Genomic DNA, 25715 nt, shown 5'->3' with positions numbered 1-25715 from the left:
TAAAGAGAGTCTGATTTTCCCTGTTACAGAGGAAAACTAACTGTAACGCCAGTCAAACACTGGGTAAGAGACACCTAGGCATTGTGTAACAGCACACAACCGTGCCCTACCCATTTTAGGACAGCAAGTAATCCTTAACTAATGTCAACAGCACCCAGCTCTTCTACGAGGTGCCAAGGGATTTCAAAACAATTTGCAGAAGAGACAGGGAACTGAGGCACAGGGAAACAAAGTGAACTGTTCACTGTCACTCTGCACACCAAGCCCCTTCCTCCCGTACAACCTGACAAGATAAAGCACTGTAACTTCACCTAAACCCCTATCTGTTAAACTACGGAACTGCCTGCGTTACAACTTCTTTGCTCAATACAGTATTTCTGTGAACATCCAAGACCATGCACAGATATAGCAAGTAGTTTTCTGTGAAAGAAAAGGGGAAAAAAAATTTAAAAAAAAAAAAAAAGACTGCCACATGACACCTAGAAGCGTTTATTTTATGCAACAAACTTAAATATGATCATGTGTACATAAAAGTGTACACTGTATCTATGCTGAACAATGCCAGGAAACATAATATTGATGCAACAATCTTCTAAAATAAACATTAAAAAATGAGCCTGGACAGGAAGACAAAATGCAAAACAGACTTACTTCCAATCAGCACAATGCTTAAAATTGAGAGCAATCCTAAACATTTCCAACTCTCCTTACAAAGCTGCCAAAGTCCAACTATTTTTAAAAATTGATTTTTTTTCTTTACATCAATAATAAAAATCTGGTGACAAACATTATAAAATCAAATGCTGGACTGTCTTTACTCCTTTAAAATTTAGAATATTCCAACAGAACCGCAGGAGTAAAAACACTTAAAAGTGATATATGTTTTTATAAAACAAACATCAATATGTACATTTATTGCAAATTATATTAACTAAAATGGAGGGAAAATTAAAAAAAATGAAATGTCTACTTGCGAATTAATAATAATTTTAAGTGATTACTTTCCCACTCTGATAAAAATCAGAAAGCAACATTTATAAAATTGCCACCACATGACTTTTCATAGCAGGGAACTGAAATCTGTACATCTTATTTTTGCAGAAAAGTAGGCAGGCAGAAAGAATTATACATAAAACAGTCTCCAAAAGTAAAGCAAAAAAATTTTTTTGTTATTTTTTTTTCTCTAGTCTTGTTTAAAATCCATTCAGTAGACTTCTACTTTTTCTGTGAAACATGGGAATACCTGGCTCTAGGATCATGAATTTTCAATGTCAGTGTAAGGACCTCCTCTGACTTTCTTTAAAAAAAAAATGCAGCATGAAAATTAATGGTGTAAATACACTTTTAAACTCCAGAATGCAGGAACTGGAACCAAGTGTTAAGCAATTTGCTTAATTATTGACTTTTCATAAAAAAAGTCTCTGGGGAAATAAGTACAGATGCTTTTAGCCTCTTTCTCAAGAGTTTCTGCTTTACATTTCCATTGAGAAGGATTAATTTCATGTGAAAGGGAAGCATAGTTTTCCTTCTGGTTTCAGAGCTGAAAGCTGTGTGTTTTGAAGTAATTTCAGTTCCTGTACAGGAACTTTCTGAATCCTAGTTTTTGCAGAAGCTTGGAGCATGCCTTTATTTGGCCTTCATTTCCTCCCTTTTCGAGCGAGTTTTCTTTTTACCTTTTTGGGGGGAGAAAAGGAAATAAAAGTTAATCATAAGGACATGGAAATTACAATTGATTCTGAATCAAAATCCAACCTATATAATTTACATTTTAGCTTTTACACTCTTTATGCTGAGATACTTCCAACTCCATCTTGTATCTTCTCAATGATTACATAACTAATTGAATATAACTAAACTCCTTATTGTAAAGCACAACTTCCTGATAAACTTGGAAATACACAAGTTGAACAATAATAATTCCGTAACTGGGTAATGTTTTTTCAGCATAAGGAGAAATACATTTATCCATAGTTTTCCCTGGAAGCAGAGAATAAGAATGGTGACTTGTTCTAATTAACTGTATTTAATTACCCAGGTTTATAAAAATAGCCTGCCTTACTTAAGAACAAGCACTACTTCAAGCATTTTTCACATATTTACAGTAACTTGTACATGTCTACTTAAAAGCAAAACAAACCCACCAAACCTATCAGACACAGCTATTTTTACATACATTTTTCTAGAAGACAAATTTCTTTGATTCCTTACTGTATAAGCTACAATAAAAAACACAGAGTTGTCCTATATAAGATGCCTGCTACACCTTAAGGAAGCCTCCCTCTGCTATCTCTGTATCCTCAGTATCTTCCTGGCTGCTCCCACAGGCCTTAAAAAGATCCATTGCATTTTGGGAATATTCTGGACTCGAGTCTATCTCCAACAGTGAATCTCCATCACTTCCAAGCACCTGGCTTCTGAAAAATGTTAACAACGTTTTGGTATTTTTTCCAAGAAACACTGAGGTATTACATATTTTAAAGAAGCTGATACAGGTGGCTTAGTAAAGGCTATGGATAGTGCAATTTGTTATGAAGACTAAAGAAATTTGACATCTCAAGCAAGCATTGCAAGGCAGTACACAAATATTACTCTCTCGAAAGACTGATATATTTCCTAGTGTATGAACTTTGCTGTAAGAGTAAGAGGTAATTCTTTTTGATCAAGGTTCTTTGCAAGATCTTCAATTAACAAAATCTCTAGAAAGAAACCATTCCAATGATTCTTCCTTTAGATTAATTTGTGATTTCTTCCAGCACACTGGTTTGCTGACCTTATGTTATTGCTCAACAACTTTAGACAGTTTTACATTAAAGTTATTACTGTATCAGATTTGGCTAAAAAAATTTCTCAGTGTTTATGTGCATTTGTAATTTGTTTATATTGAAAAATCAAATCAACATACTTAAACACTAGAGCACAGAAAAAGAAATCATCATCCAAGAGCTGTTTTGTAGTTTATGCAGTTCAAACTTCTGCTTTTGATTCACTTAAAATAAATACTAAATATTGATAACATTAAAAAAGCCCAAAATATCAGAAAAGCATTACAGTCAGAGTAACAATTTGTTGTGTTCATTAAAGATGATCAGTTTTCAAGCCTTTGTTATCAGTGAAGTGGAACAGAGCACTTGAATTCCTGTGTACCTGGCATTAACGAATGCACTGAAACACCCTCAACTCTTGGCTCTTTTACATAGCAATGCTAGTAAGGGGAACCAGGATGCAACAGACAAAAAAATACAATTTGGTGAAAACAGGTTAGATTCTTCTGTTCTGACTAAACAAATTCATTTCTCCAATTCCAGCTGCACTGGTACATATTTTGAAAAACAGAACACAACACAATGTACGTTGGATCACGGTGTTTATAAATCATTATGGTTTAGTGTGCCCTTTAACTATGCTAGATCTGTTATAATTGTAAAGTCAGGGTCTATCTTGAGACGGGAAAGGCCCACCCCACCCAAGTATTTTATTGTTTGTTTGGGTTTGGGGTTTTTACCTTTGTAGATCAATTTGTCTCTGTGCTGCTGCTGGCTTTTTTGCTGTGTCTTGCTGTTTTGGTGCTTTGGCATTACCTGCCTCTAAATTCCCTGGACTTTCTTGACTGACGGCTGCCCTTTTCCTTCCCCTGACAGGTGGTTTATTTGTTTCCTCATTTTTTGCAGTGGTACCCTGAGGTTCAGGTTTGGGTGGATGCCCTCTCCTGGTTTTTGCTGCGAGTGATGGTCCTGTTTCATCTACATTTTTTTCTTCCGGTTTTTGATGGATATTCTCAGTTCCAGATGCTGTTGCTGTTCTTTTTTTCCCACGTTCAGTACTGTTTCCTTGTGTAGCCTGATCAGAATTAATCTCCTAGAAAATAAAAGTCATAAATATGAAGAAAAAAAGATTCCCAAAGGCAAACTCAAATTGTTACCTCCCTCTGACAGAAACATGAGTTTATAAAACAGAAAGTAAGTTTTCTTATAAAAACACGTAACATGGGCTTAAGACCGAGTTAGAAGTTTTACTAAATGGGATTTCAGACATTAACCTTGCAATAAGATTTTCTACACTGTGTGTAATGTTAATATCTGTGAGCAATGTGCTTGAAAGTGAGATTAGAGTAAGACTAATAACCTCGGCTCCTCCCATAATGGTTCATCTGGATAAGCTCCTCTTACTGCCTCTTTGCCAACTGACAGGAGAACTGAGGAACAAGAGTAATGATTCAGTACAGCAAGTGATATTTACCTCAATATATGGAAATTTTGAGACCAACCTTCAGCAGAGGTGCAGATTACTAAAACCCTAAATACAAGTAAAAGGAAAAAACCCAAGGCTTGCTGGGAATAAGAGGGAGCAAGACCTAGCCACAAAAGAAACTTGCTTTGTTAGTTCTCTGTCATGTCTGAATAGGTATGGCTTACATGCATGGTTTTTCTCATTACACTGAGCAAAGTAATGGGAGTGATTATATTTCATGAAGCAGTGTCTGCATATGTGAAACAGAAAGGGTGGTGGCAATATTGGTCTCTACACAGAAAAGTATTCATATGGAAACAAAGAGGAAGCGACTGGATGATGGCTCTTCATTTGAACACGGGCTTCTGAAACAGGAAGGAAGGCAGAGAAGTATGGCTGGGATGACTTAGCATTTCAGACACACCAATTAAGGCCACTCTCTATTTTAAGTGCTGTTAACCAAAGGACTTTTCTGTTCAATATTCTACCATTATTTCTTAAATGTTTAAGTCAGGCAGTCTCCGTAATCTTTTATTACTGTTCCAGCAGCTTCATAGCAGATGTTTACAACTCCTGTTTGTAAGAACTTTACAGATAACCACTCTTTGAAAATTTCAACCAAAGTCAGGTTTCAAGAACCTGAAAGCAGGTCTCAGGGGTTATCCAGGGCCCTTGACAAGCCAAGCCAAGCCATGAAGAGCAACTTTCCACCACTTTTCTGAGCAACCTATTTGAGTGTTTAATTTTCCTCACAATGTCGATTGTTTTTTTTTTTTTCTTCCATCCAGATGGAATTTCCGCTAAAGCAACTTCTGCCTGTAGTCTTTTGTCCTGTCACGACGCAGTCTTGAGAATACTTCCATCTTCTCCATAAATACCTATTAGACATCAGATCCCCCCCAAGGCTTCTCTTCTCTAGGCTGAACAAACCCAACACTTTCAACCTTTCTTCATATGACAACTTCTCCGAGCCTTTATCATCTTGGTGGCCCTATGCAAAGCTCTCTCCAGTTTTTCAGTCTCTGTGTTGAACTGGGGAGAACACAGTATTCCAGGTGCGGCCTAATGAACACCAAACAGGGTGGAATAATCCATCACATCCCTCAATCTGCTGACTATACTCTTGCTGATGCAGGCCAGGACCCAGCTTGCCCTCACTGCTGCCAAAGCACACTGCTGACTCATACTCTGCTGGTTGTCCACTGGGATGGTCCCGCAGGTCCTTCTCAGCCAACCGACACCCCCAGCCAGGCAGATCCCAGCACACTGTACTGCTGCTTGAATTTAATCTATCCCAGATGCAGCACTTCACATCTACCTTTGTTAAACTTCATGCAACTGTATGTTTTGTAAGCTAAAAAAGCATTACAATTGTGTTGGTTTTGGCTGGGATAGAGTTAATTTTTGTCACAGTAGCTAGTATGAGGCTGTTTTGGATTTGTGCTGAAAATAGTGTTCATAACACAGGGATGTTTTTGTTACTGCTGAGCAGTGCTTACACAGACTCAAGGCCTTTTCTGCTTCTCACACAACCCCAAGTAGGCTGGGGGGTGCTCAAGAAGTTGGGAGGGGACACAGCCAGGACAGCTGACCCCAACTGACCAAAGGGATATTCCATACCATACGACATTATGCTCAGCATATAAAGCTGGGGGAAGAAGGAAGGGGAGGGACATGGGACCAGCAGGTTGAAGGAGGTGATCCTGCCCCTCTACTCCGCTCTTGTGAGACCCCACCTGGAGTACTGCGTCCAGCTCTGGGGGCCCCAGTACAGGAGAGACATGGAGCTGTTGGAGCGAGTCCAGAGGAGGGCCACGAAGCTGATCGGAGGGCTGGAGCACCTCTCCTGTGAGGACAGGCTGAGAGAGTTGGGGTTGTTCAGCCTGGAGAAGAGAAGGCTCCGGGAAGATCTAATTGCGGCTTACCAGTACCTGAAGGGGCCTACAGGAAAGATGGTGAGGGACTGTTTATCAGGGAGTGTAGTGACAGGACAAGGGGTAATGGGTTTAAGCTGAAGGAGGGTCGATTTAGATTAGATGTTAGAAAGAAATTCTTTACTGTGAGGGTGGTGAGGCACTGGAACAGGTTGCACAGAGAGGTTGTGGAGGCCCCCTCCCTGGAAGTGTTCAAGGCCAGGTTGGATGAGGCTTTGGGCAACGTGGTCTAGTGGAGGGTGTCCCTGCCCGCAGCATGGGGGTTGGAACTAGATGATCTTTAAGGTCCTTTCCAACCCAAACCATTCTATGATTCTATGTTTGGAGTGATGGTGTTTGTCTTCCCAAGTAACTGTTACCTGTGATAAAGCCCTGCTTTCCTGGAGATGGGTGAACACATGCCTGCCCATGGGAAGTGGTGAATGAGTTTCCTGATTTGCTTTGCTTGCGTGTGTGGCTTTTGCTTTATCTATTAAACTGTCTTTATCTCAACCCATGAGTTTTCTCACTTTCACTCTTCTGATTCTCTGCCCCATCCCACCAGGGGGGCGAGGGGGAAGTGAGCGAGCGGCTGCGGTGCTTAGCTGCTGGCTGGGGTTAAACTACAACAATGATTTAAGCATGTTGTTCTCTCTCTAATGGAAGGGGGGAAAAGCATTAAAAATCCTCAAAGATTAAATAATATTTTAGTTGTGAGACAATCCAAAAGTTAGATGTTTATTTCATGCTAGAAGAGCGCTTGAAATTTTCGTGGTGGTAGCTTCAGTTAAAGCTACAGTTGTCAACCTGCACTCTGAATCACAGCCTTGCTGTTATTTATACTGGAAAACATAGAACAAAGGTAGGTTAGAAAAAAGAAGGAAGTCCCTTCCATTTGCCTGTGCTATTTTTGAGCACATGAGCTCTATTAATTACTCTCGATAAAATAAATGGTAGTTTTGAAAAAAAGAGGTCTTTTACTGGGCTAGGAAAGTGAATAAACTACATGAAATGAAATCGGACATTACCAGTTCCTCAGAGACCACCTGCAGTGATGTGTACTGAATAAACCTCCAATGCCAAGCTTATTATAGAGATACAGTCCATCAAATCCCCAGACATACCTTGTTTTTCACAGGTTCTGTCTTTGCTGGTGTGACTGAAATAATCCTCACAGGATTTTCATCATTTTCACTGACCCCAGTTTCTGATATATCCGAACTTTGTTCCCTGATAGCATAATTGAAGACAAAATAAAACCAAAATATACAAAACAAGAAAAAAGTTTGCAATTATTTTTAAAAATAAAATAATAATAAAATTATCAATGCAGACAGGCTATTTTTTAAAAAACAAAAACAAAACTAAAAACCACTAGAGTTGAATTTGCTTGAGTCCATGCTTACTTTTTCTTTCCCATAATTGGGAAAGGTCTGAAAGGAATTGGCTAGTCACTGAGCCAAATCCCTTATCGCAGACACAATGCCATATAATTCTTTTTGCAAACTTAAGACCAATGCTCTAAAGGAGGCCATGTTCTTTTTTCAGAGAGAAAAAGCCAATACTGGCAAAGGTAATCAAGAAAAATAAAGACCAGCAATACTCAAACTTCAAGTTAATTTACACAAGCATACAATAGTTTTAAAAACAAAATAGTTTTAAAAAGATAAAATCAGGATTATTACAGCATATATCATGCACACTTATAGAACAAATTCTGAACTGACTTTTACTTCCCTTTGGCCTACCGCTGACTTTATATTTACTTTCTTTAACCCTTTATCTTAGCCAGTTAATAAATTCCAAAACAAATTAAACAATCTTAAAATTTGAAAGTGTAAACTCTTTCTCCAGATTTATGACAGATTTAAAAACTCTGGATCCACAGAAAAATAACAATTACTAGAAGAAAAACTGAATATTACAATCATATGTTGCATCTTTCCACTGACATCCTGGTCCTCTTCAGCAAGCTCTTTTTAATTGTTCTTCGTCTTAAATAGGTCAGAATATTTCATCTACATCAAAAATGTTTCTTCTTACCATTCAGGATTAATCCTAATCTATACATCAAAAATGTGTGAGTTGCCAAATCTGGTTCGTATTAATTATTGCTGGTCTCTTCAGTTAATATATTTTCTGAAGCACGAAAATTTCAGACAGTATAGTGTCTCTTCTGTTCTATTATATGTAATTACAGACAGGCCACACCTAAACACTGTACTGAATTTCTGTCTACTAAAAAAACCCCCAAACCAAAAAGCAAAGATGGGGATTTTACCTATAGAGAACTATTATATTTTTTTTCCACTGGATAAAATAAAGGCACTCTTCAAACACATAGGCATACACCCCAAATCATCTGTTCTAAAACATGCAAGTGCACTGGAGAACATGAAGTAAAAACAGTTAATGAAAGAAGTTTCAAACTCCTGTACCTTGATCTGTTTCCTGCAGGAGAGCTCAGCTCAGAGTTTACACTGATATTGCTTCCAGTCTCTGATCCTGTAGTTCTGATATACGGTCTCCTTCCAGTTGCAGATAATGGTTTGTTTACTGTACCTAATACACCAGTTGGTTTTGGCTAAAAGAAAATGTTTAATCTTAAAAATGGGAACTTCAGATACATATTTAATTTTTAAAATATTTTGAATATTTTACAATACTTTTTTCTGGATTAACAGTCTCAATCACGATGCCATCAGTATAGAGCTACAGACCTCATCTTCACTTAAAAAACACTGTCTGTCCTATGTCTATTTCTCATCGTTCAACAGTGCATCAATTTGCCTTGCTTTCTCTCATGCTTTGATAAGATAGCAGGAAGAGGGAGTCTCAACAAAGCCCAGAATGTTAGATAATATTAAGGGATTGAAAAGGTGTGTCAACATCCTATATCTGCAAAGCAAAGCACCTTTGGGAAAGGCTTTCCAAAATGTAATGCAGAATTAGGTTCACTACAACAGCAGAAAATGTATACAATTACTATACAGAAAGCCGGTGTAAAAACATTTAAAACCACCTATCTATTCTGGGGTTCTCTGATACAGTGATGGTATTTTAGATCTTGTTACGGCTGTTGACTGATTTGGTCAGGCTGGGTAGGCAGTAGAAGTTTTTTATTTTGTGTCTGGAGAAAAGTCAAGGAAGTTTTCCTAACTGGCATGTCACGTTCTTCAAGTAATTCTACATTTCCTCAAAGTTAATTTATTAAGACATTCTCAGAAGAAAAAATAATTCCCATGTGTTGAAGTTATGAGGGAGCAGGCAGAAGAGAGATACCATAGATGCTGGAAAACATTTGGCCAGCAAAAAAGACAACAATCTCTGTAAACATGGCCTGTGGCTGAGCACACGTTCAGTAGCTGCACCATCCTAGTGCTAATACTGCACATTTACTTAAATATGCTATTCTTATAATGTTTTATTTGCTCTATTTACTGAGTATTTTATAAAAAGTAGGAAGCATTTGGTGCAACTAATAGGAGAGAGAAAATCTTGAAGGGAGAAAAGAATATGCTTCTGCACAACCAGCAGGTTGCAAATTTCTGACACTGCCACAAGAGACTGAAGGCAGAGCATCAGGAGGTTCAAAACCAGAACAGACAAATTAGTGAACAAGTCCATAAGCAGACATCAAAACCAATGGGCAGATGCAGAGTCTAGCACCCCATTATAGAGATCATGAACACTGGGGGAGTATGAGGCGGGATGTAGTGCAAAAAGTGGCTAGATTTGTATGCTCTCCCAAATCATGTTGTTTTGGTCCCTCTGGAAGAACAACACTAGGCCAAAAAAGGACCGTTGGTCTGAGTCAGTGGGATGCCCTTATACATCTGTGTTTTCCAAAATGGAAGTAGACAGAAGAAGCAGCAAGTGCTTGCACATTCTATTAGAGCATGAAATAAATGTCCATTTTCCCAGAACACAGAAAACTACCTAAATAATACTAGCTTGATACTGGACATTCCCTCCTCCTCTATTTTAACAAAATGCATGAGAAAAGGCTGTCTTAAATAAGCAAGATTTTTTAGTTAAGACATAGCTTTTCTCTAAATTGCTGTATGCCTTATCAAAAGAGAGCTGCAGTAAGTTTATACAACCAACTAAACTTGCTTCAAAGTTACAAATGCTTCACTGATGATATGTGAATGTTATCAAAGGTGAAATGATTACACTCTTCTGAGGATACTTAAAGCACTAGTCTGGTACTGGCTGCTGCTAAAGGAGGTGGTCTTTTGCCTGCCTCCTCCCTTCCTCACACAACACCAACCCAGCTCACTGAGTAGCATCCAGGCTGGTGTCACAGAACGAACATGAAGGAAGGAGAGGCAGGATTCTGCCAACTGAGCAAACCTCACCCACATGAACTGCTCTGATAGCGGAAACTTTGTATAAATGAAAAAATCAGTGTGAGAAGCAGCAATTTTAAAAGATAACGGCTATTTACAGAGGGATCATTTGTCTCTACCCTTACAATGAACAATTACCACAACGTTCTGCTCTGAGGACTTTAGAAACTAATTAACTGTTAATTAACTAAAAACTGCTTAACATCTTTGTTGGTGACATAGACGGTGGGACTGAGCGCACCCTCAGCAAGTTTGCCCACAACACCAAGCTGTGTGGTGGATGGTGGCTGACATGCTGGAGGGAGGTGACGCCATCCAGAGGGACCCTGACAGACTTGAGAGGTGGGCCCATGTGAACTGCATGAAATTCAACAAGGCCAAGTACAAGGTCCTGCACACGGGTCGGGGCAATCATATCCTGAGCTGCATCAAAAGAATCATGACACGCTGATCAAGGAAGGTGGTTCTCCCCCTCTACTCTACTCTCACAAGACCCCAGCTGGAGTACTGCGTCCAGCTCTAGGGCCCCCAACGTAAGAAGGACATGGAGCTGTTGGAGAGAGTCCAGAGAAGGGCCATGAAGATGATCAGAGAGCTGGAGCACCTCTCCTATGAGGACAGGCTGAGAGAGTTGGGGTTGTTCAGCCTGGAGAAGAGAAGGCTCTGGGGAGACCTTATTGCAGCCTTCCAGTACCTGAAGGGGGCCTACAAGAAAGCTGCAGAGGGACTGTTTATCAGGGAGTGTAGTGACAGGACAAGGGGTAATGGGTTTAAGCTGAAGGAGGGTCGATTCAGATTAGGTATTAGGAAGAAATTCTTTACTGTGAGGGTGGTGAGATACTGGAACAGGTTGCCCAGAGAGGTTGTGGAGGCCCCATCCCTGGAAGTGTTCAAGGCCAGGTTGGATGGGGCTTTGGGCAACGTGGTCTAGTGGAGGGTGTCCCTGCCCATGGCAGGGGGCTTGGAACTAGGGGATCTTTAAGGTCCCTTCCAACCCAAACCATTCCGTGATTCTAATGCAGTAACAGTTCATGGAACACAGAACATGAAATTAATAAATGCACATGAAATTTATATTAAAAACGTGATTTATACTGTTCTCAGGATTTTTATATTTTATGGGTCAGCCAACATTCTTTCACTAATCTCAAGAAGAAAAAACAAACCTGCTGATGTTTTGAGCTACACTAAAAAGCATTCCAATATAATTTAACCAGAACCTAGGAATGAGTTTCAGAATCCCAAGAAAGGACAGCTGATGGGGAAAAAAAAGGTATAAAAATAGGTTCTGGCTTTTATGTTTGTTTGGGTTTTTTTGGCTGTTTTTGTTTGTTTTGTCCCCTACTCCTCTAGTATTTTCTCTCCCCTATGAAGGTATTAGCCAAATTATGTCTGAAATAAAATAAGATGGTCAAAAGGGTGTAGACATTTGCAGTTAAATTTAACAGCATTTACAGCTATATTAAAAAATATTAAGATTGAAAATTTAAGACGTCCAGTGCTAGTGGTGTCACAATTAAGTACCTGCACGTAACTTCACACCATGCTTATTTGAATAAAGGAAAAACCTGTAGTTATGTGAAAAACTGTAGTTAAATCAAGAACCTATGCCTTGGTGCACAGGTAACAATCTTGGTGTTGTATACGCACCAGGTAGTATGTTAAAGGCATTAATTACGCCATCAAATAAAAGAATCCCAAATTATTGTACACAAACTCTTAACACAATTTTAAACTACAGCAGTCCAGGACATTTAAAAAAAATTACAAGTAATATTCAAAGAATTGTAACTTGTCAAAATACAATACCTTTCCTGTCAAAAGAAGAACCCTTGTCTCTTCTGAAACGTAATTCCTGTCATTGCAGAAATCCTGTATAAAAAAGAAAATAAAAATCAGTTTGTGTTTGATCTCTCAATCTTGCTGGTGTTTTTTTTATATATACATGACTGACTTCTCAAATATCAAGTGCTACAGATATTTCACACCATGCAACCTGCTGACAAATGAATCAATCTAATAAAGACAGGTCAAACTAGTGTCTTGAAGGAGATTTGTAAAAAGCATTACTGAATGACAGTAAGCCATACCTGAAGTTGGGATTAACATTTTTTCTTCCTGAATGACATAAATCATTTGGAGTGAAGCAAAACTGCTCTATTTTTTCACTTGCACCTTTTTAATGGGAAGCCCAAAGAGAGGAAAAGAGGCATTGTTTTCTCTAAACAAGTTGGAAGTTGCTACCTTTGTCACTCTTGAGTACAGTTTACACAGACCAAAACTCTAAATCTGAATGAATGCAGGTAGCCATCACAGACATCAGCTCCCTATCACCATGGCATCTGCCACTTCACAGTTAAATAAGCAAACTATTTTGCTTAAACAGGCTCAGGAAAGGCCGTTAATTAACAGTCTAAGACACTGAAAAACGTGAAATGTATTCTTCTGTACAACCAAAACATCAGGTCTGGTCCAGAGAATGACTTTGGTTCCACTTGGTATGCCTCTTAAAGAACAGTAGTGCTATTGCTGAGGGTAGAGCTGTACTCACTAAGGCTATTACTAAGTAGTAAGAGAACCAACCCACACAGCAAGCAAAATAGCCAAATAGCTACTGACAGATATAAACAGAGCACCAATAACAAAAAATGCTCCCTTTGTCTTTTTTGTCTGCTTTGCATTCTAATTCATATATACAGTCAGAATATACATATATTCTCACATATTCAGACAGACTTGTAAAACTGATCTAGCAGTACATGCTAACATATCAATATTTATTTTAATTAGCTCTCTCCTGGTTACAACCATTTCTAGCACATGCTCCTAAGACATAGATGACATAGGATAGAGCTGATGTTAAAAAATTTAATTGCTGAGGATAAAGTATATGCATTTTCCCACTCATAATATTATGTTATGGAGATAACCAGCTCTCAATTACAAATATCAAAAAGTACTTCCCCTTATTACTTTGGAAATTAAATTAACAAATTTACCTTTTCAGGTTGTGTAAAAAATTTGGTTGGCAATACAGGGTCCTTGGGTGAATCTGCATTGCATGAAGCACTTTTGCTGTTGATTACACATAGTGCTACGTCACATACTGTATAAAGTTTCTGAAGAAAAAAAGGAAAGTAAGCTTTAGGAATTACTTACTATTTTTACAGTGTAAAGAGAATGTAGTTCTTTAAAAAGATTAATTTATGCATTAATATAACCACCACTAATGACATATTTCATAATTACATCATTAACCATACTGTTGGCTCTTCAAAAACACATACAGAAGTCCCATTTTTCATACGATACTATTTAATAAAAACTAGTAATACTTTACATGCCTATGCTGTACAATAGAAGCTCTTGCTCAAATCAAATCGTAAGTGGTTTCTCATCTCTGCTAGAAACCAAAAGGTTTAACAGTATAATACAGTATTTCCCCCTGCAGCAGAAGATACTTATGTCTGTAAACTAGGCAGTATGAGTTAAGATAGGGCAGGCAGACAGTAATAGGAATATTTGACAAATTTTGTTTAGTAACTTTATTAGCTACTGTGTGCTGGATAAGGTCAGCAAGGTTCTGAAAGAATGAGATTGGCAATATACAGACAATGCTCGCAATTAACACTCTGAGCTAGTGTTTTCAGATTTCCTGCAAATCCTGTTCATCGACTGCTTGTGAAACCCTCAGCCGATCACCCAACACTTATCTGAATTGCATTTCTTACTTCATTGGCCTTTGGCTCATCAGGAGACTGAGCATCTCGGGTAAGCTTGATGTTTTCTGCCATCTTTTTCATGAAGGCATGGCTATTGTTCTCATTCTTTGTCATTAAAACTTCAAGCATGAACCACAGGCACCTAAAAAGCCATAAAACCAGACGCAATTACATTCCAGCTTTTACACTGCTGCTCCCACATATAGCAATGTCTTAAAATTTTTTGTCAGCTGTACTAGCTTTTTAAACCACAATGAATTTGAAGATACCATGAACAGATAACATCACAGAATCATTTACATTGGAAAAGACCTTTAAGATCATCAAGGCCAACCCTTAACATAACACTGCCAAGTCCACCACTAAACCCTAAGCACCACATCTACGTGTCTTTTAAATACCTCCAGGGATGGTGACTCAACCACTTCCCTGAGCAGCCTGTTCCAATGCTTGACAACCATTTCAGTGAAGCAATTTTTTGTTAGTACCCAATCTAAACCTCCCCTGGCACAACTTGAGGCCATTTCCTCTTGTCCTCTTGCTTATCACTTGGGAGAAAGGACCAACCCCCACCTGGCTACAACCTCCTTTCCGGTAGTTGTAGAGAGCAAGGAGGTCTCCCCTCAGCCCCCTTTTCTCCAGGCTAAACAACCCCAGTTCCCTCAGCTGCTCCTCATGAGACTTGTGCTCTAGACACTTCTCCAGCTTTGTTGCCCTTCTCTGGACATGCTCCAGCGCCTCAATGTCTGTCTTGTAGTGAGGGGCCCAAAACTGAACGCTCAAGGTGCAGCCTTACCAGTGCCAAGTACAGGGGGACATTCACTTCCCTACTCCTGCTGGCCACACTATTTCTGATACAAGCCAGGATGCTATTGGCCTTGTTGGCCACTAACACATCATCCGAAGGTGTAAATAGAGTCTAGACCATTCATACAGTCTTAATTGTACTCTTTGGAATAAATCTGACAAATTAGTGTGTTTCTCTGTTATATCTGTAAACATTGACCAACCAATCAGCTTTTTTCTCTTCCAAATCCAGATCGAAGCAAGAATTCTGGTGCTACCATCATCTAGATGAAATTATGTAATCACTACCTTGCGCTATATCTATGTTCCTATCAACAACGTACCACAACCACACTCAAAACAGGCTTAAACAAATCATACTGCTGCTAGACCCACACTACATGGTTTAATAATGGACCTGACACGGAAGAAGAGATCCAAAATCAAACAGGTCAGATTCTTTCTAATGCTCCATATGGGAGGAAAAGAAATCCTTACAGATAGACATAATCAAATTAGCTTTCCAAGTTTTCTTTCTTTAAAACTGGTTTATTTATAGGGAGAACCCATTATATTTTGACTAAAAGTTTAAGAATTTTTCAATTATGGTGTAAAGAATAGTCTGCCCATGCTATCATTTGCTATCAAGCTTCAGAGCTGCGCGTGGGCTAGAGGGTCAACAACAGTCATAATATGATAAAATAATACTTAGTTGGGAAAGATATGGGTGGGTCTAAGAAATGCAAACTTTGCCAGTAGCTAATTTAATTCTGAAGCTCTGGAAGAGAGATTACCTTGTCGAAAGAGGCTAATAAAAAACTAGAAAAACAGGATGACTAAACATTACAATTCCCTGTCCACAAAAGCCCCAAACTTCTTAACAGATACAAATTAAAGATTGTATTACGAGAGATGAGGGAACATTTCTCTCAAAAGTTCAAAGAGGGTTGCGCTCCATCAAAACACTTATCTGGTGTTCAAATAAAATAAGATGTCTGTATTCCGACTTGCACCCAAGAGCTACAAAGGCTACAAGTAAATCAATGTGTTAGATACCTTTACACCCATCTATACACTCTTGTCAAAAACTTAAATGGGTCGAATACAGGACTGATAACATACCACACTGACCCAGTTCTCCAAAACTCCCTGTTGTCCAAAGATTACTACTGAGGACAAATTTTACCCTGGTAATTCTAGTTAATGCATGTCAACTTCAATAGCTTGATTTCCTCACTACGTCAACAATAAATAAAACATTATCAACCCTGAACCAGACCCTTCCAGAACAACTGTGGGATTTCATGTAGAAAAATATGCACCCAGAAGAACACAAGTCATTTAAAGCAAGTTCATTCTCTGTATCCATTTCAGTATTTTTGGAACATGAATTCAGGAGAAAAAGACACTGTCTCAAGATAAAAACCAAACTCAACTCCAAGGACAAGCTTAAAAAAATTCATAAGAATAAATATCACAAATTATGGTTAAGGAACTTGCTAAGCATGTATTTACTTTACGTGACTGTATTTAGGCCACGTAAAGTCAAGATGAACTAGGCAGACAACTACAGAACACACTGCCAGTCTGCTTTTCCAAGTTTGCAAGCATCTATGTTAACACTATGACTCTCAGAACTCTTAAAAGAAACATTGTATTACATTATATGAGAAAAATGTTTTGCATTTATCTCAGGAGACTCTTCAGAGAAGTATTCCTGCCAAAATTCCTATACAGAGTATTTCTTTGTTCAGAGCAGTATTCTCTGGCTAGTTCAGCCAGCCTGTGACAAACACGAGGGAGGAAACTTGACAACAAAGGAGAGCTATACAAGGGGTGTCCAAAAAAGCTCTGTGCACTAGAAAGCACTTCTCAGAGAAAGTATTAACTCAACAACTGCAAATCAGAACTTGTTCCATGCATTTTGGATAAAGCACGCGCTGGAGAGTGCTTTCAGATGTTGCCAGGAACAGGGAGTCCTGGGACAAAATGTAGACTTGATGATTAGGTAAAGAAATCTTCACTGACTCCAGGTTCTGACCAGGTATGAGTCAAGTAACTAATAAATCAGAACAAATTAAGGTTTTTATTTAAAAGAAGAATTGGACGTGGACACTCACAGGTGAAGGTGCAAAAAGAATTAAGCTGTGAACTGGTCTATTTGTGCCAAGAATGAACTGCTTTTCTGATGAGGTATATTGCAGTATGTGGTAATAAACGCCTTTGTAATACCAAAACAACATAGCTTACAGTTCCACCAAAAATAAATACAAGAAAAAACCCCAAAACACTGAAACTAAAGCTGGGGGGGGGGGGGGGGGAGATGCTTTAACAATTTTTAGAAAGTTTTAAAATTAAACTTTTTGGTTTTAATTCATTACAAGATACAAAGGAATACAAAAGTTATACTTGGGTATGAAAGTTATTTGAGGAGTACAAGAAGGTCTCAAACTAGAAACAGTACAGAACAAGCTTCTGTGTGACAGGCTTGTGTACAATAATCTGTGCTGAATACATTAAGAAGCACTAAGCCAGCACTGCAGACGTCCAGCGCAAATAAGTCAGCAGCAAATTTAGCATGAATTCTGGTAGGTTTGCATGGAGGGGGGATGAGGCAGAGTTTCCAGTGAAGCAGGACTCTGACACAGCATCAGTGGCATTACGTTTTCAAGTCTTGGAGAAGCTCTGTATTTTACAAGTTCCAAAATATCTGAACTGACATAACTTGGCATCTCTTCAAGTATGCTGGGAAATCCTACAGATATTGCTAGGCACAAATGCAAGAATCTAAAATCATTACTTCACTTTAAAAGAAGCCTGGACAACTCACTAATTTGGTATACTATGGTGTGTATAGGCTACCTTTTGCACTTTCGGTATATACTGCTAAGCAGTTGCTGATGCCTTCTTCCCTCAGTTGAAGTGTTACACATTTCCAAGATTACTGTTTTGCAAAATACTGGAGTTCCTCTTCCTAATCAGTTTTTTTCCAAGTACAGAAAAATTCTCAGCATAACAATTCTACAATCATTTGACACTTACTCTTTGACATCACGAAGCTGATCAACATCCTGAGGTTTTGTGAAATCTGGATCATGTGCCAGCAAGTGAATCATATATGGTACCACATATTCAGGCAGCAAGGATAGCAATTTTTCTACAGTAACAAAAAAAATCATAAATAACTTCTGTATTACACACACACACATCAGAAGAAACACTTTTTCAAAGTATTACTTTTTATAATATGGAATGTAAAATTTTGACTTCCATTTTCTCCCTACAAATTTTACTTTTAATGAATCATTAAAAATAAATGAACTAATTTTACTTCTACAAAAGTATTTGGTGTTACTTCAGGAAGAAGGTCATAAAACCTGAAATATCTAAAAACAAGATTTTATTTTTTGAGCAAAACTACCACAATAACAGCATTGTATTTTACACGTGTAATTCTCAGCAATGTACAGAGAAGTATTTTATGGTTTATGCTAATGCTAAACCAAGTAAATTTATATTTGAATGTATCTAATATAAAGATGAAGAAACAATTTAAACTTATCCAGTGTTTCTTTAGAAAAGCAATTTGCTTAAGTCTTAATGATTTCTCCTTCCAGTTTAGTATTTGACTATTGTATTCTTAACAATTTTACTGAAATACTAACCGTTAGCCATAGGATTCTGCTTAATATATTCTCTTCGTATACTGATGTTTTTGAGCAAACACTGTCTGGCATGTGCTCTTCTCTCTTTCACAGGGTCTTTGGCACACAAAGCAAAGATTGCCATATATTCCAAAGGGAGCAGTAATTTCACAAGTGCCTTATGCAGTTTCTGGGCAAATATCTGCCTCACTTGGTAGCACTCGTCCTATAGCAACATAAAAGCGCAACCATAAAAATCTTAGTCTTTAAAAAAAAAAAAAGCCGCATTCCAGGTGGAATTATGAAGAGACATTTTAAAAATGTGCAGCACAATAAGTGTTTGATATTTCAGGAACTCTTCTGAAAACTCCAGCGAGGACTAGAAAATACTGAATGTAGCAGCAATAAAACCACAGATGTAAGGACTCTGAACTCAATTAATTAAGAGTCACTTCAAATGCAGTTACTTACATTAATGACGAGTGCACAGAGCTGGAACTGTTCTGGGGTAATTATTTCATGGTAACAGGGTTCCTGTGCAAGCTTCATTATTGCACTACCAGCAGCTAATCGCAGTCGAGACATATCTGATTTGCTATACAAACATGAGAGAAAAAACAAAACCAAAAAAATCTGAAACACAACCCACCACAACTGTCCTTAAGTTACTTGCATGTCACAATTTCTTCTTCTTACAAGATCAATGAGCAATTAAGGTTTTTCTCTGTGACATCAGATCACAGTTCTATAGCTTCAGATCAAGCTAAATTAACCCAACCAAATTTGTGAAAGTAAGGTGCTCTGCTTTCCCCACAAAAAACTTAATTCCAGTAAAATTGTGAAATAAGAAGAGTCAAGTTTCTTGTTTTCGTATTACTGCAAATGAAAGCAACGCTTTTGCCACAGATATTCTCTTTTCTTTCCTTCACCCTCAGAATGAAGATGAGGTACAAAGTGACTTCACTGTTGGAATGAAGAAGGTCCACCCAAGCTCACTCAAATCTTAAGTGTGTTAAATCTCATCACTTAATTGTTTTCAAAGATACTCCTGCAGGTCTTTTACTCTCTAGAATGTCTTTTACTATAAAGATATCTACAGGTTTCTGAGTTAGATTAGTAAATTACAAGAAAAACAGAGTATCAAGCATATTTCTATACTGTGATTCCACTCCTAATATCAAAACTCCAATCAAATGCATTTTCTATCATCCTATTAGCCAACGTTGCTCACCTTAAAATTCTAAGAGTGCTCCAAAGGAATTAACATCCTTTGAAATTCTACAACAAAATTGATGGAAGCCTGAAAGGAACAAAGTCTGACCTGATTCGCTTCTGTTCTGTCAAGTCTCCTTCACTGACGAGCATAGCTGATAATAACCGGAGTGTGGAATTTGCGGATTTCGACTGGTTGTTTTTCATACCCAACAGCCAGCGTACCAAAAGTTTAATTGCTTGCACCTATCAAACATGAACAAATCAACAATGAACATACTTCCTAAAGATGATTAGGTACAAAAATCTACTGCTGTCAAACTGGAATTTCCATAGACTCCTATTTATTAGAGCTGATACATTTTTGAAGGAACAGAATGAAGCAGTAAATATTTACTTATTTACAATAAGTAGCAGTCTTTGTGACATCAGGACATTTCAACTACGGTTCAGCATCTTCTCACAAGTGCATCTAGAGGATGCAGGATACTTGCTACATGATTAAAAATAAGAGCAACTAGATAAACATTTCTAGAATTGGCCATAATTAGATTCACAGTAAATAGCCTATAAAGATGAATGAATGAAATTCATTAGGGTTTCAATTTATTTTGAATCTGTTTACACTCAGTAGGAAGGAAAGCTAAAACTTTTCAATCTCTTAATTTTCTCAACATTCAGCATAATTAGCATTGGTAAGTGAAGACACCAAAATGCATAGTCTACCAGTTCTATAACTGTGTATATAATCTAAAAAGCTCTAGAACACTGAATATTCTAAGGAGACTAATACAAAAGTACTCAAAGGGATCTATTCTAATACTCTCCATTGCACAACTTGGAAAAAAGTAAATTTTTTATAAATATACACATTATTACTGACAGCAGATGATTCACCTTTGCTAGTACTTCTGGAGAAACTTCTTCATCTGGAGACCACAACTTTCCATTTTTCTCACCTGTTGACTACAGACATTCATGTAAGTTTAAGAACTGGTTCAACCCATACAGAAAATGCAGAAGTAAAAATGGAAAAATGTCATGGATTAAGCTTTCTTTCACATAAAGATCTTTTATGATGAAATTATCACTGTGGTAGCCATTTAAAGAAGGTTCTTTTATTGACTCATTTAACAAAAAAGCTCTATTCCCCACAGAGTTAATAACAGGCAAATAGAATAGTTAAGAACTTACCAAAAAAAGAAAATCTTACCCTGTCATTCATTAGGAGATCCTTCACAATGAAATTTGCAACAACAGATTTCATTGGAGAAGCAAACTGGTCTGGTGCCAACATGGAAATATGACCCAATGAGACTAATGGAGTTATAAGTTGTTCTGGTACATCAGCATTCAAACTTCTACTAAGAGGCTGAGGAAGAAAAAAAAGTAAATTCAAAATTCAACTATAGATAAATAAGCTAGCATGCCTAAAAATTGTTTATTTTACTGCTGGATTGCTGATGAATTTCAGAGTTTTTCCATAAGAATTAATAAAAGTTAGCAAATTAAAATGGAGAAGGAATGTGATTTCCTAATTAACGGAGTAACCAAAAATCTCACATGAGATAAGGGCAAAACAAATTTTATATTATCTTCCTGTTTTAATGGTGAAACACATTCAAACCTGGGAGACAGGGAAAACTCTGACTCAATTCTATTTAGGAGTTGTGAAAACCTGAATCATAACTGCAAATGGCAAAAAATATTGGCAGGTAAAAAAACCTTGGAAACCACCAGGGACATTTCTATTCAGCAATCACTATTTCCCTTCCAGGTAACAGCCACCAGGATAATTCCATGCTGCTGTATCACCCAGCACCCTTACACTGTATTCTGGTATTAGGGAGGGAACATGCACTCTCACAGAAGTCTAAGCAGAGATCAAACTCTGTAAGCTTAATTTAAGCTTTTCACACTTCTGAATTATGCATAGGTTCAAAGACAGACAAGATTAAGAACCTAAGATATTTTACAAGTGCAGATTAATAATGTTATTATTTAAGAGATTACAATGAAAAGTAATAACCTCTCTGCTCTGTATAAGGTAGATGACTTTTTGCTTTACAACTTGTCTAAGCAAGCAGTAAGTGAGCAGTAAGCTAATGTCTGAGCTTAGAGTCAAGTAGTTATTTTGCACTAACTTCCTCAGTGAGAAAGTGCTGTATGTGCAAAGGCCTTGAAGCATGGTAATTTAATACAGTTTGAAAGGAGAGGATGTTATCTCTCATTTAGTATCTGCTAAATGTGTCCTCATGGGATTTAGTATGGATCGTTCCAGCGTATTTAGCTTATCTTCCCACGTAGACAAAAAGGAATACCTCATCTATCAGACATCAGAATATTACAAAATCATGACTGTAAGACACAAACATTAATAATTTGCTATTGTAAAATTAATGACTTATCTCAACTACCATGCATCTGTAGGCTTCCTGACCTCTTAAATTGTTATCTGTTAATAAGCAGTATGAATTAATGTTAATTACTAGTATCAATTAAGAATAACAGAAACAAATCTTAAAAACAAACCAGCAAGACATACCTCAAAGATCTGTGCAAGCTGCACTTCTTTATTTGAAAATATAGCATGTATACAGTGAACAGCTTGTTTCGCCTGATGAGGAGTGCCTCTTTTTGCTTTCTGATGCAAAATCGGAATTAGTGTTCTGTAAACATTAAACAAAATATTTCAAAATGCAATTTGCAATGTACAAAAAATAAAGCTCTTCACCTATACAAATCTATCCTCACAGCCTTATAAATCAAGCATTCCTTTGAAGTCTGTTCAGGAAAGATCATAACCATAAAGTGAAAAGCAGGATGGAATTGTATTTAGCAATACTTGTTGAACATCTGACTGTACACAGTTAAGCAGAAAAAAGCCCACAGGGAGAAAAAAAAAAAAATCAAACATGAAAGAAAATAATGATCAAAACAAGGCTGTTTAGGAAGCTAAATACAAGGTGGAGGGGAACCCCACAGGTTCAGCCAGGGTAAACTCCTGGACTTCTTATCCAAGCTTGGAAGTGACAGGGCTGAAGAAAATTTATGAAAGTTAGGAATAACCGTTAAACATCAGTGTGTTTACAGGCCTTCACTGCTTTAACTTTGGTCTTTAATCACAATGTATACTCAAGCGTACAACTGCTTTGTTCTGAGCTTTTGCCTTTGAATCCCCTGAAATCTATCAGCTGGTCAGAGGCCACTGAAGGAAAGAGTAGGGCAGAAGCCACTGGAGACCAGGTCGAGGTTGGTCAGACTGTTCGGTTCCACCCCACAGAATGCGCTGGAAGGTAGGCCTGCCCCCTGCGAGGTCATCACCTGAGGTTTGCCACACAACTCACCCAGCGACTGACACAAGAAAATAAGATTGCCTAGAAAGCATCTGACACAGAAACATCTAAAAAAAAAAAAAAGTCCTTGCTTTCTAGAAAGGTTCAGTAACAATACAGCATTCAGTACATGGATTATTTAGCACCCAGCCTTCACTGACACATTCTACATAATCAAAATCAGCAGCAAGAGGTGGAAGAAGAGCTTGCAGGGTTGAAAGAATGAAGTCTCAAAAACTACACAAAACCCCAAACCAAACAAAACGTCCCCTAGAAAAACATTAACAGTATCCTAAAGTAGGAGAATCTCTCTTCTCAAACCTGCTAAGATTCCACAGGTTGGATTAAATAAGAAACAAAATAGCAAAGAATTCAGTAAAACCTATAGTTAAAATAAGCTTCAATGCCTAACCTACAGTTTTCATAGTGTAAGTACGTGCATATTAAAGGGCCCTTGCCAAGTGTTGGTGCATCAGTTACAAACCATACCTCATCACACCCCAACTGACATAAATCTGCAAAAGGTGAAGCCTGACCTGTTTACATGCACCTTTACATATTTACATCCACAAGTTTACACATAGTCCGTAGGCTCTCTTCAAGCATGGCCAATGCTCCCAGACTCTAGAGAGTTGTGCACCACAACCTGGTGCACAAACTTATTCATTTTCCATATGAGGAAGAACTTGGGCTACTGCTGGGGAACACTACCTTCAATGGACAGCAGGCAGCCTGCGCACACAAGCAGTTTAAAAAAACCAACCAAACAAAAAACCAGGTCACTTGAAACAAACTGTCTTGGTGATTATATCAAATCTTTTTTTTTTTATGATAAAGATTTCTGAATACCTGAAATCTGGAACCATCTACTTGTCCTCAGACTTCTGTTTATTTGTGTTGGTGTAAACACTGACCTGGTTTTGGCTTTCAGAATATTAACCTGACTTGCTTGCAAACCTTGCCAAGGGCTAGACCTCTATTTTGCAGTTATATTTTTAAGTTATTTGAGATTGCCCAGACTATACATCAGCAATACCTGGCTAGGGCACAAAGCCACAAGAAATGTCAGCAATACCACGTCCTTTGACAGAAGACGATATACCCCATCAATGCATAGTCTTGACTAAACTCTACTAGGGAACTATAGACAATTTGGACTATACTGGAACAATGGGGATTGCTAGGCTTTTCCTTCTCTCCACCCCTACAAGTATCTTAAAAGGTGTCTCATATGTGAGCTTGTAACATCTTTCTTTTACCCCAAATCTGATCCAAATCCGTAAGAATCACTGAAGAATCACTGAGAATTTAAGGTATACGTTGCTATGCATTTTAGCCTGGTAATACCCGAAATGCTATTTCAATAGATGAGAACTTGAAACCTGTGCTTTATAATCTGGATTAGTTAGTTACTAACAGGCTAATTTTAAGGTTTTAGATGTTACCCACAAGGTTTTAAATAGTCTGTGAATACCTACTATATTATGCAGCTTTAATCAGCAGTTAAAGCATGATTGCATAATGACAACTTATAGACAGCTAATTATTCTTTGTCAGAAATTCATGCCTGCTTTTGGATCTTGTTTCCCAACTTGTTTCATAACAAACAGAGCTGTTAACCACCAGAGATTATATTTTCGTTCCTTACAAAGATAGAAAAATTGTGTGAAGGATAGATACGAGTAGAAACAATGCCAAGGAATTACATCTTCACCATATATTTACTGTTACTTATTTTGTAACCTGGGAAACACGCTAAATGTTGGTTTTAATGTGTCTTCTATAAGAAGATTTTTTAAAAAGTACCCAACATCTTCAATAAATACACAAAGATTGTGAGAATGCAGAATTTAAAAATTAAGAGACAGAGACAGTAAGGTAGTGAAGGAATACAAAATGATGGAAGAGAAGCTGTTCACATTTACAAGACTATAAAGTAATTTTAAGGGCAACATATTAAATAAGCTAGATGCAGAATTCCACTTATGAAAAGCAGCATGTAAAGAAATACACTCACGATCTTATCTGTGGCAGGTCTGTTTCTATTTTGTGACCCGTGTTTCTGAAAATCTGTATGGCTGCCTCAGCTACCTTATCATCTTCCATCCTGAGGCACTGCAGCAGAGACTCATAGGTCTCCGCAGAGTGGAACGAGGTAGGATGTGTAAAGGAGAGAACCTGTAGACACACATTAAAACAAAGGTATATTTATCCATGCTAAATGAATCAGCAGAAAAACAAAATTATGGCTGTTTATGAGCATTACCATCAACATAAATAACTATTACATGCTCACATGAGATTATTACATTCAATAACTGCATTTTGGAGAAGGTGATACAGGCATTTTCAAATAAATTCCTCTATGCTTTGTTCTTCAGGTCCTCCTCTCCTCCAAATATTTCATAAGATATGACTTTAGTTGAATATGTAAATAGATTTATTAAAATGAACATTTATTCAAGAGTATTCATTTATATTCCAATCTACTTAAGAACACTTTTTTCAATTTAATTTAACTGAA

The 25715-nt window shown here is 37.6% G+C and overlaps 1 protein-coding gene across 2 annotated transcripts in view; it reads right to left on the bottom strand.

Annotated features, from left to right (window-relative positions):
- Positions 1-473: 473 nt before the first annotated feature.
- Positions 474-25715, bottom strand: part of PDS5A (PDS5 cohesin associated factor A) — an 85372-nt gene continuing 60130 nt past the window's right edge. The window contains exons 19-34 of one of the 2 annotated variants that reach the window (XM_075752281.1): positions 25209-25369; positions 22402-22525; positions 21070-21228; positions 20754-20822; positions 19966-20102; positions 19116-19239; positions 18666-18870; positions 18043-18157; positions 14224-14356; positions 13492-13611; positions 12302-12364; positions 8579-8724; positions 7265-7370; positions 3503-3855; positions 2264-2414; positions 474-1673 (exon numbers count right to left, since the gene is read on the bottom strand). In XM_075752281.1, the coding sequence (XP_075608396.1) occupies positions 1638-1673; positions 2264-2414; positions 3503-3855; positions 7265-7370; positions 8579-8724; positions 12302-12364; positions 13492-13611; positions 14224-14356; positions 18043-18157; positions 18666-18870; positions 19116-19239; positions 19966-20102; positions 20754-20822; positions 21070-21228; positions 22402-22525; positions 25209-25369 (2202 nt within the window). In that variant the 3' untranslated portion in view covers positions 474-1637. The remainder of the gene's footprint in view (positions 1674-2263; positions 2415-3502; positions 3856-7264; positions 7371-8578; positions 8725-12301; positions 12365-13491; positions 13612-14223; positions 14357-18042; positions 18158-18665; positions 18871-19115; positions 19240-19965; positions 20103-20753; positions 20823-21069; positions 21229-22401; positions 22526-25208; positions 25370-25715) is intronic. The other variant, XM_075752283.1, reaches the window with a different exon arrangement.

The sequence above is a fragment of the Balearica regulorum genome, chromosome 4, assembly GCF_011004875.1.
Source record: "Balearica regulorum gibbericeps isolate bBalReg1 chromosome 4, bBalReg1.pri, whole genome shotgun sequence".
Lineage (NCBI taxonomy): Eukaryota > Metazoa > Chordata > Aves > Gruiformes > Gruidae > Balearica > Balearica regulorum.
This window is presented reverse-complemented; position numbering and strand designations above follow the sequence as displayed.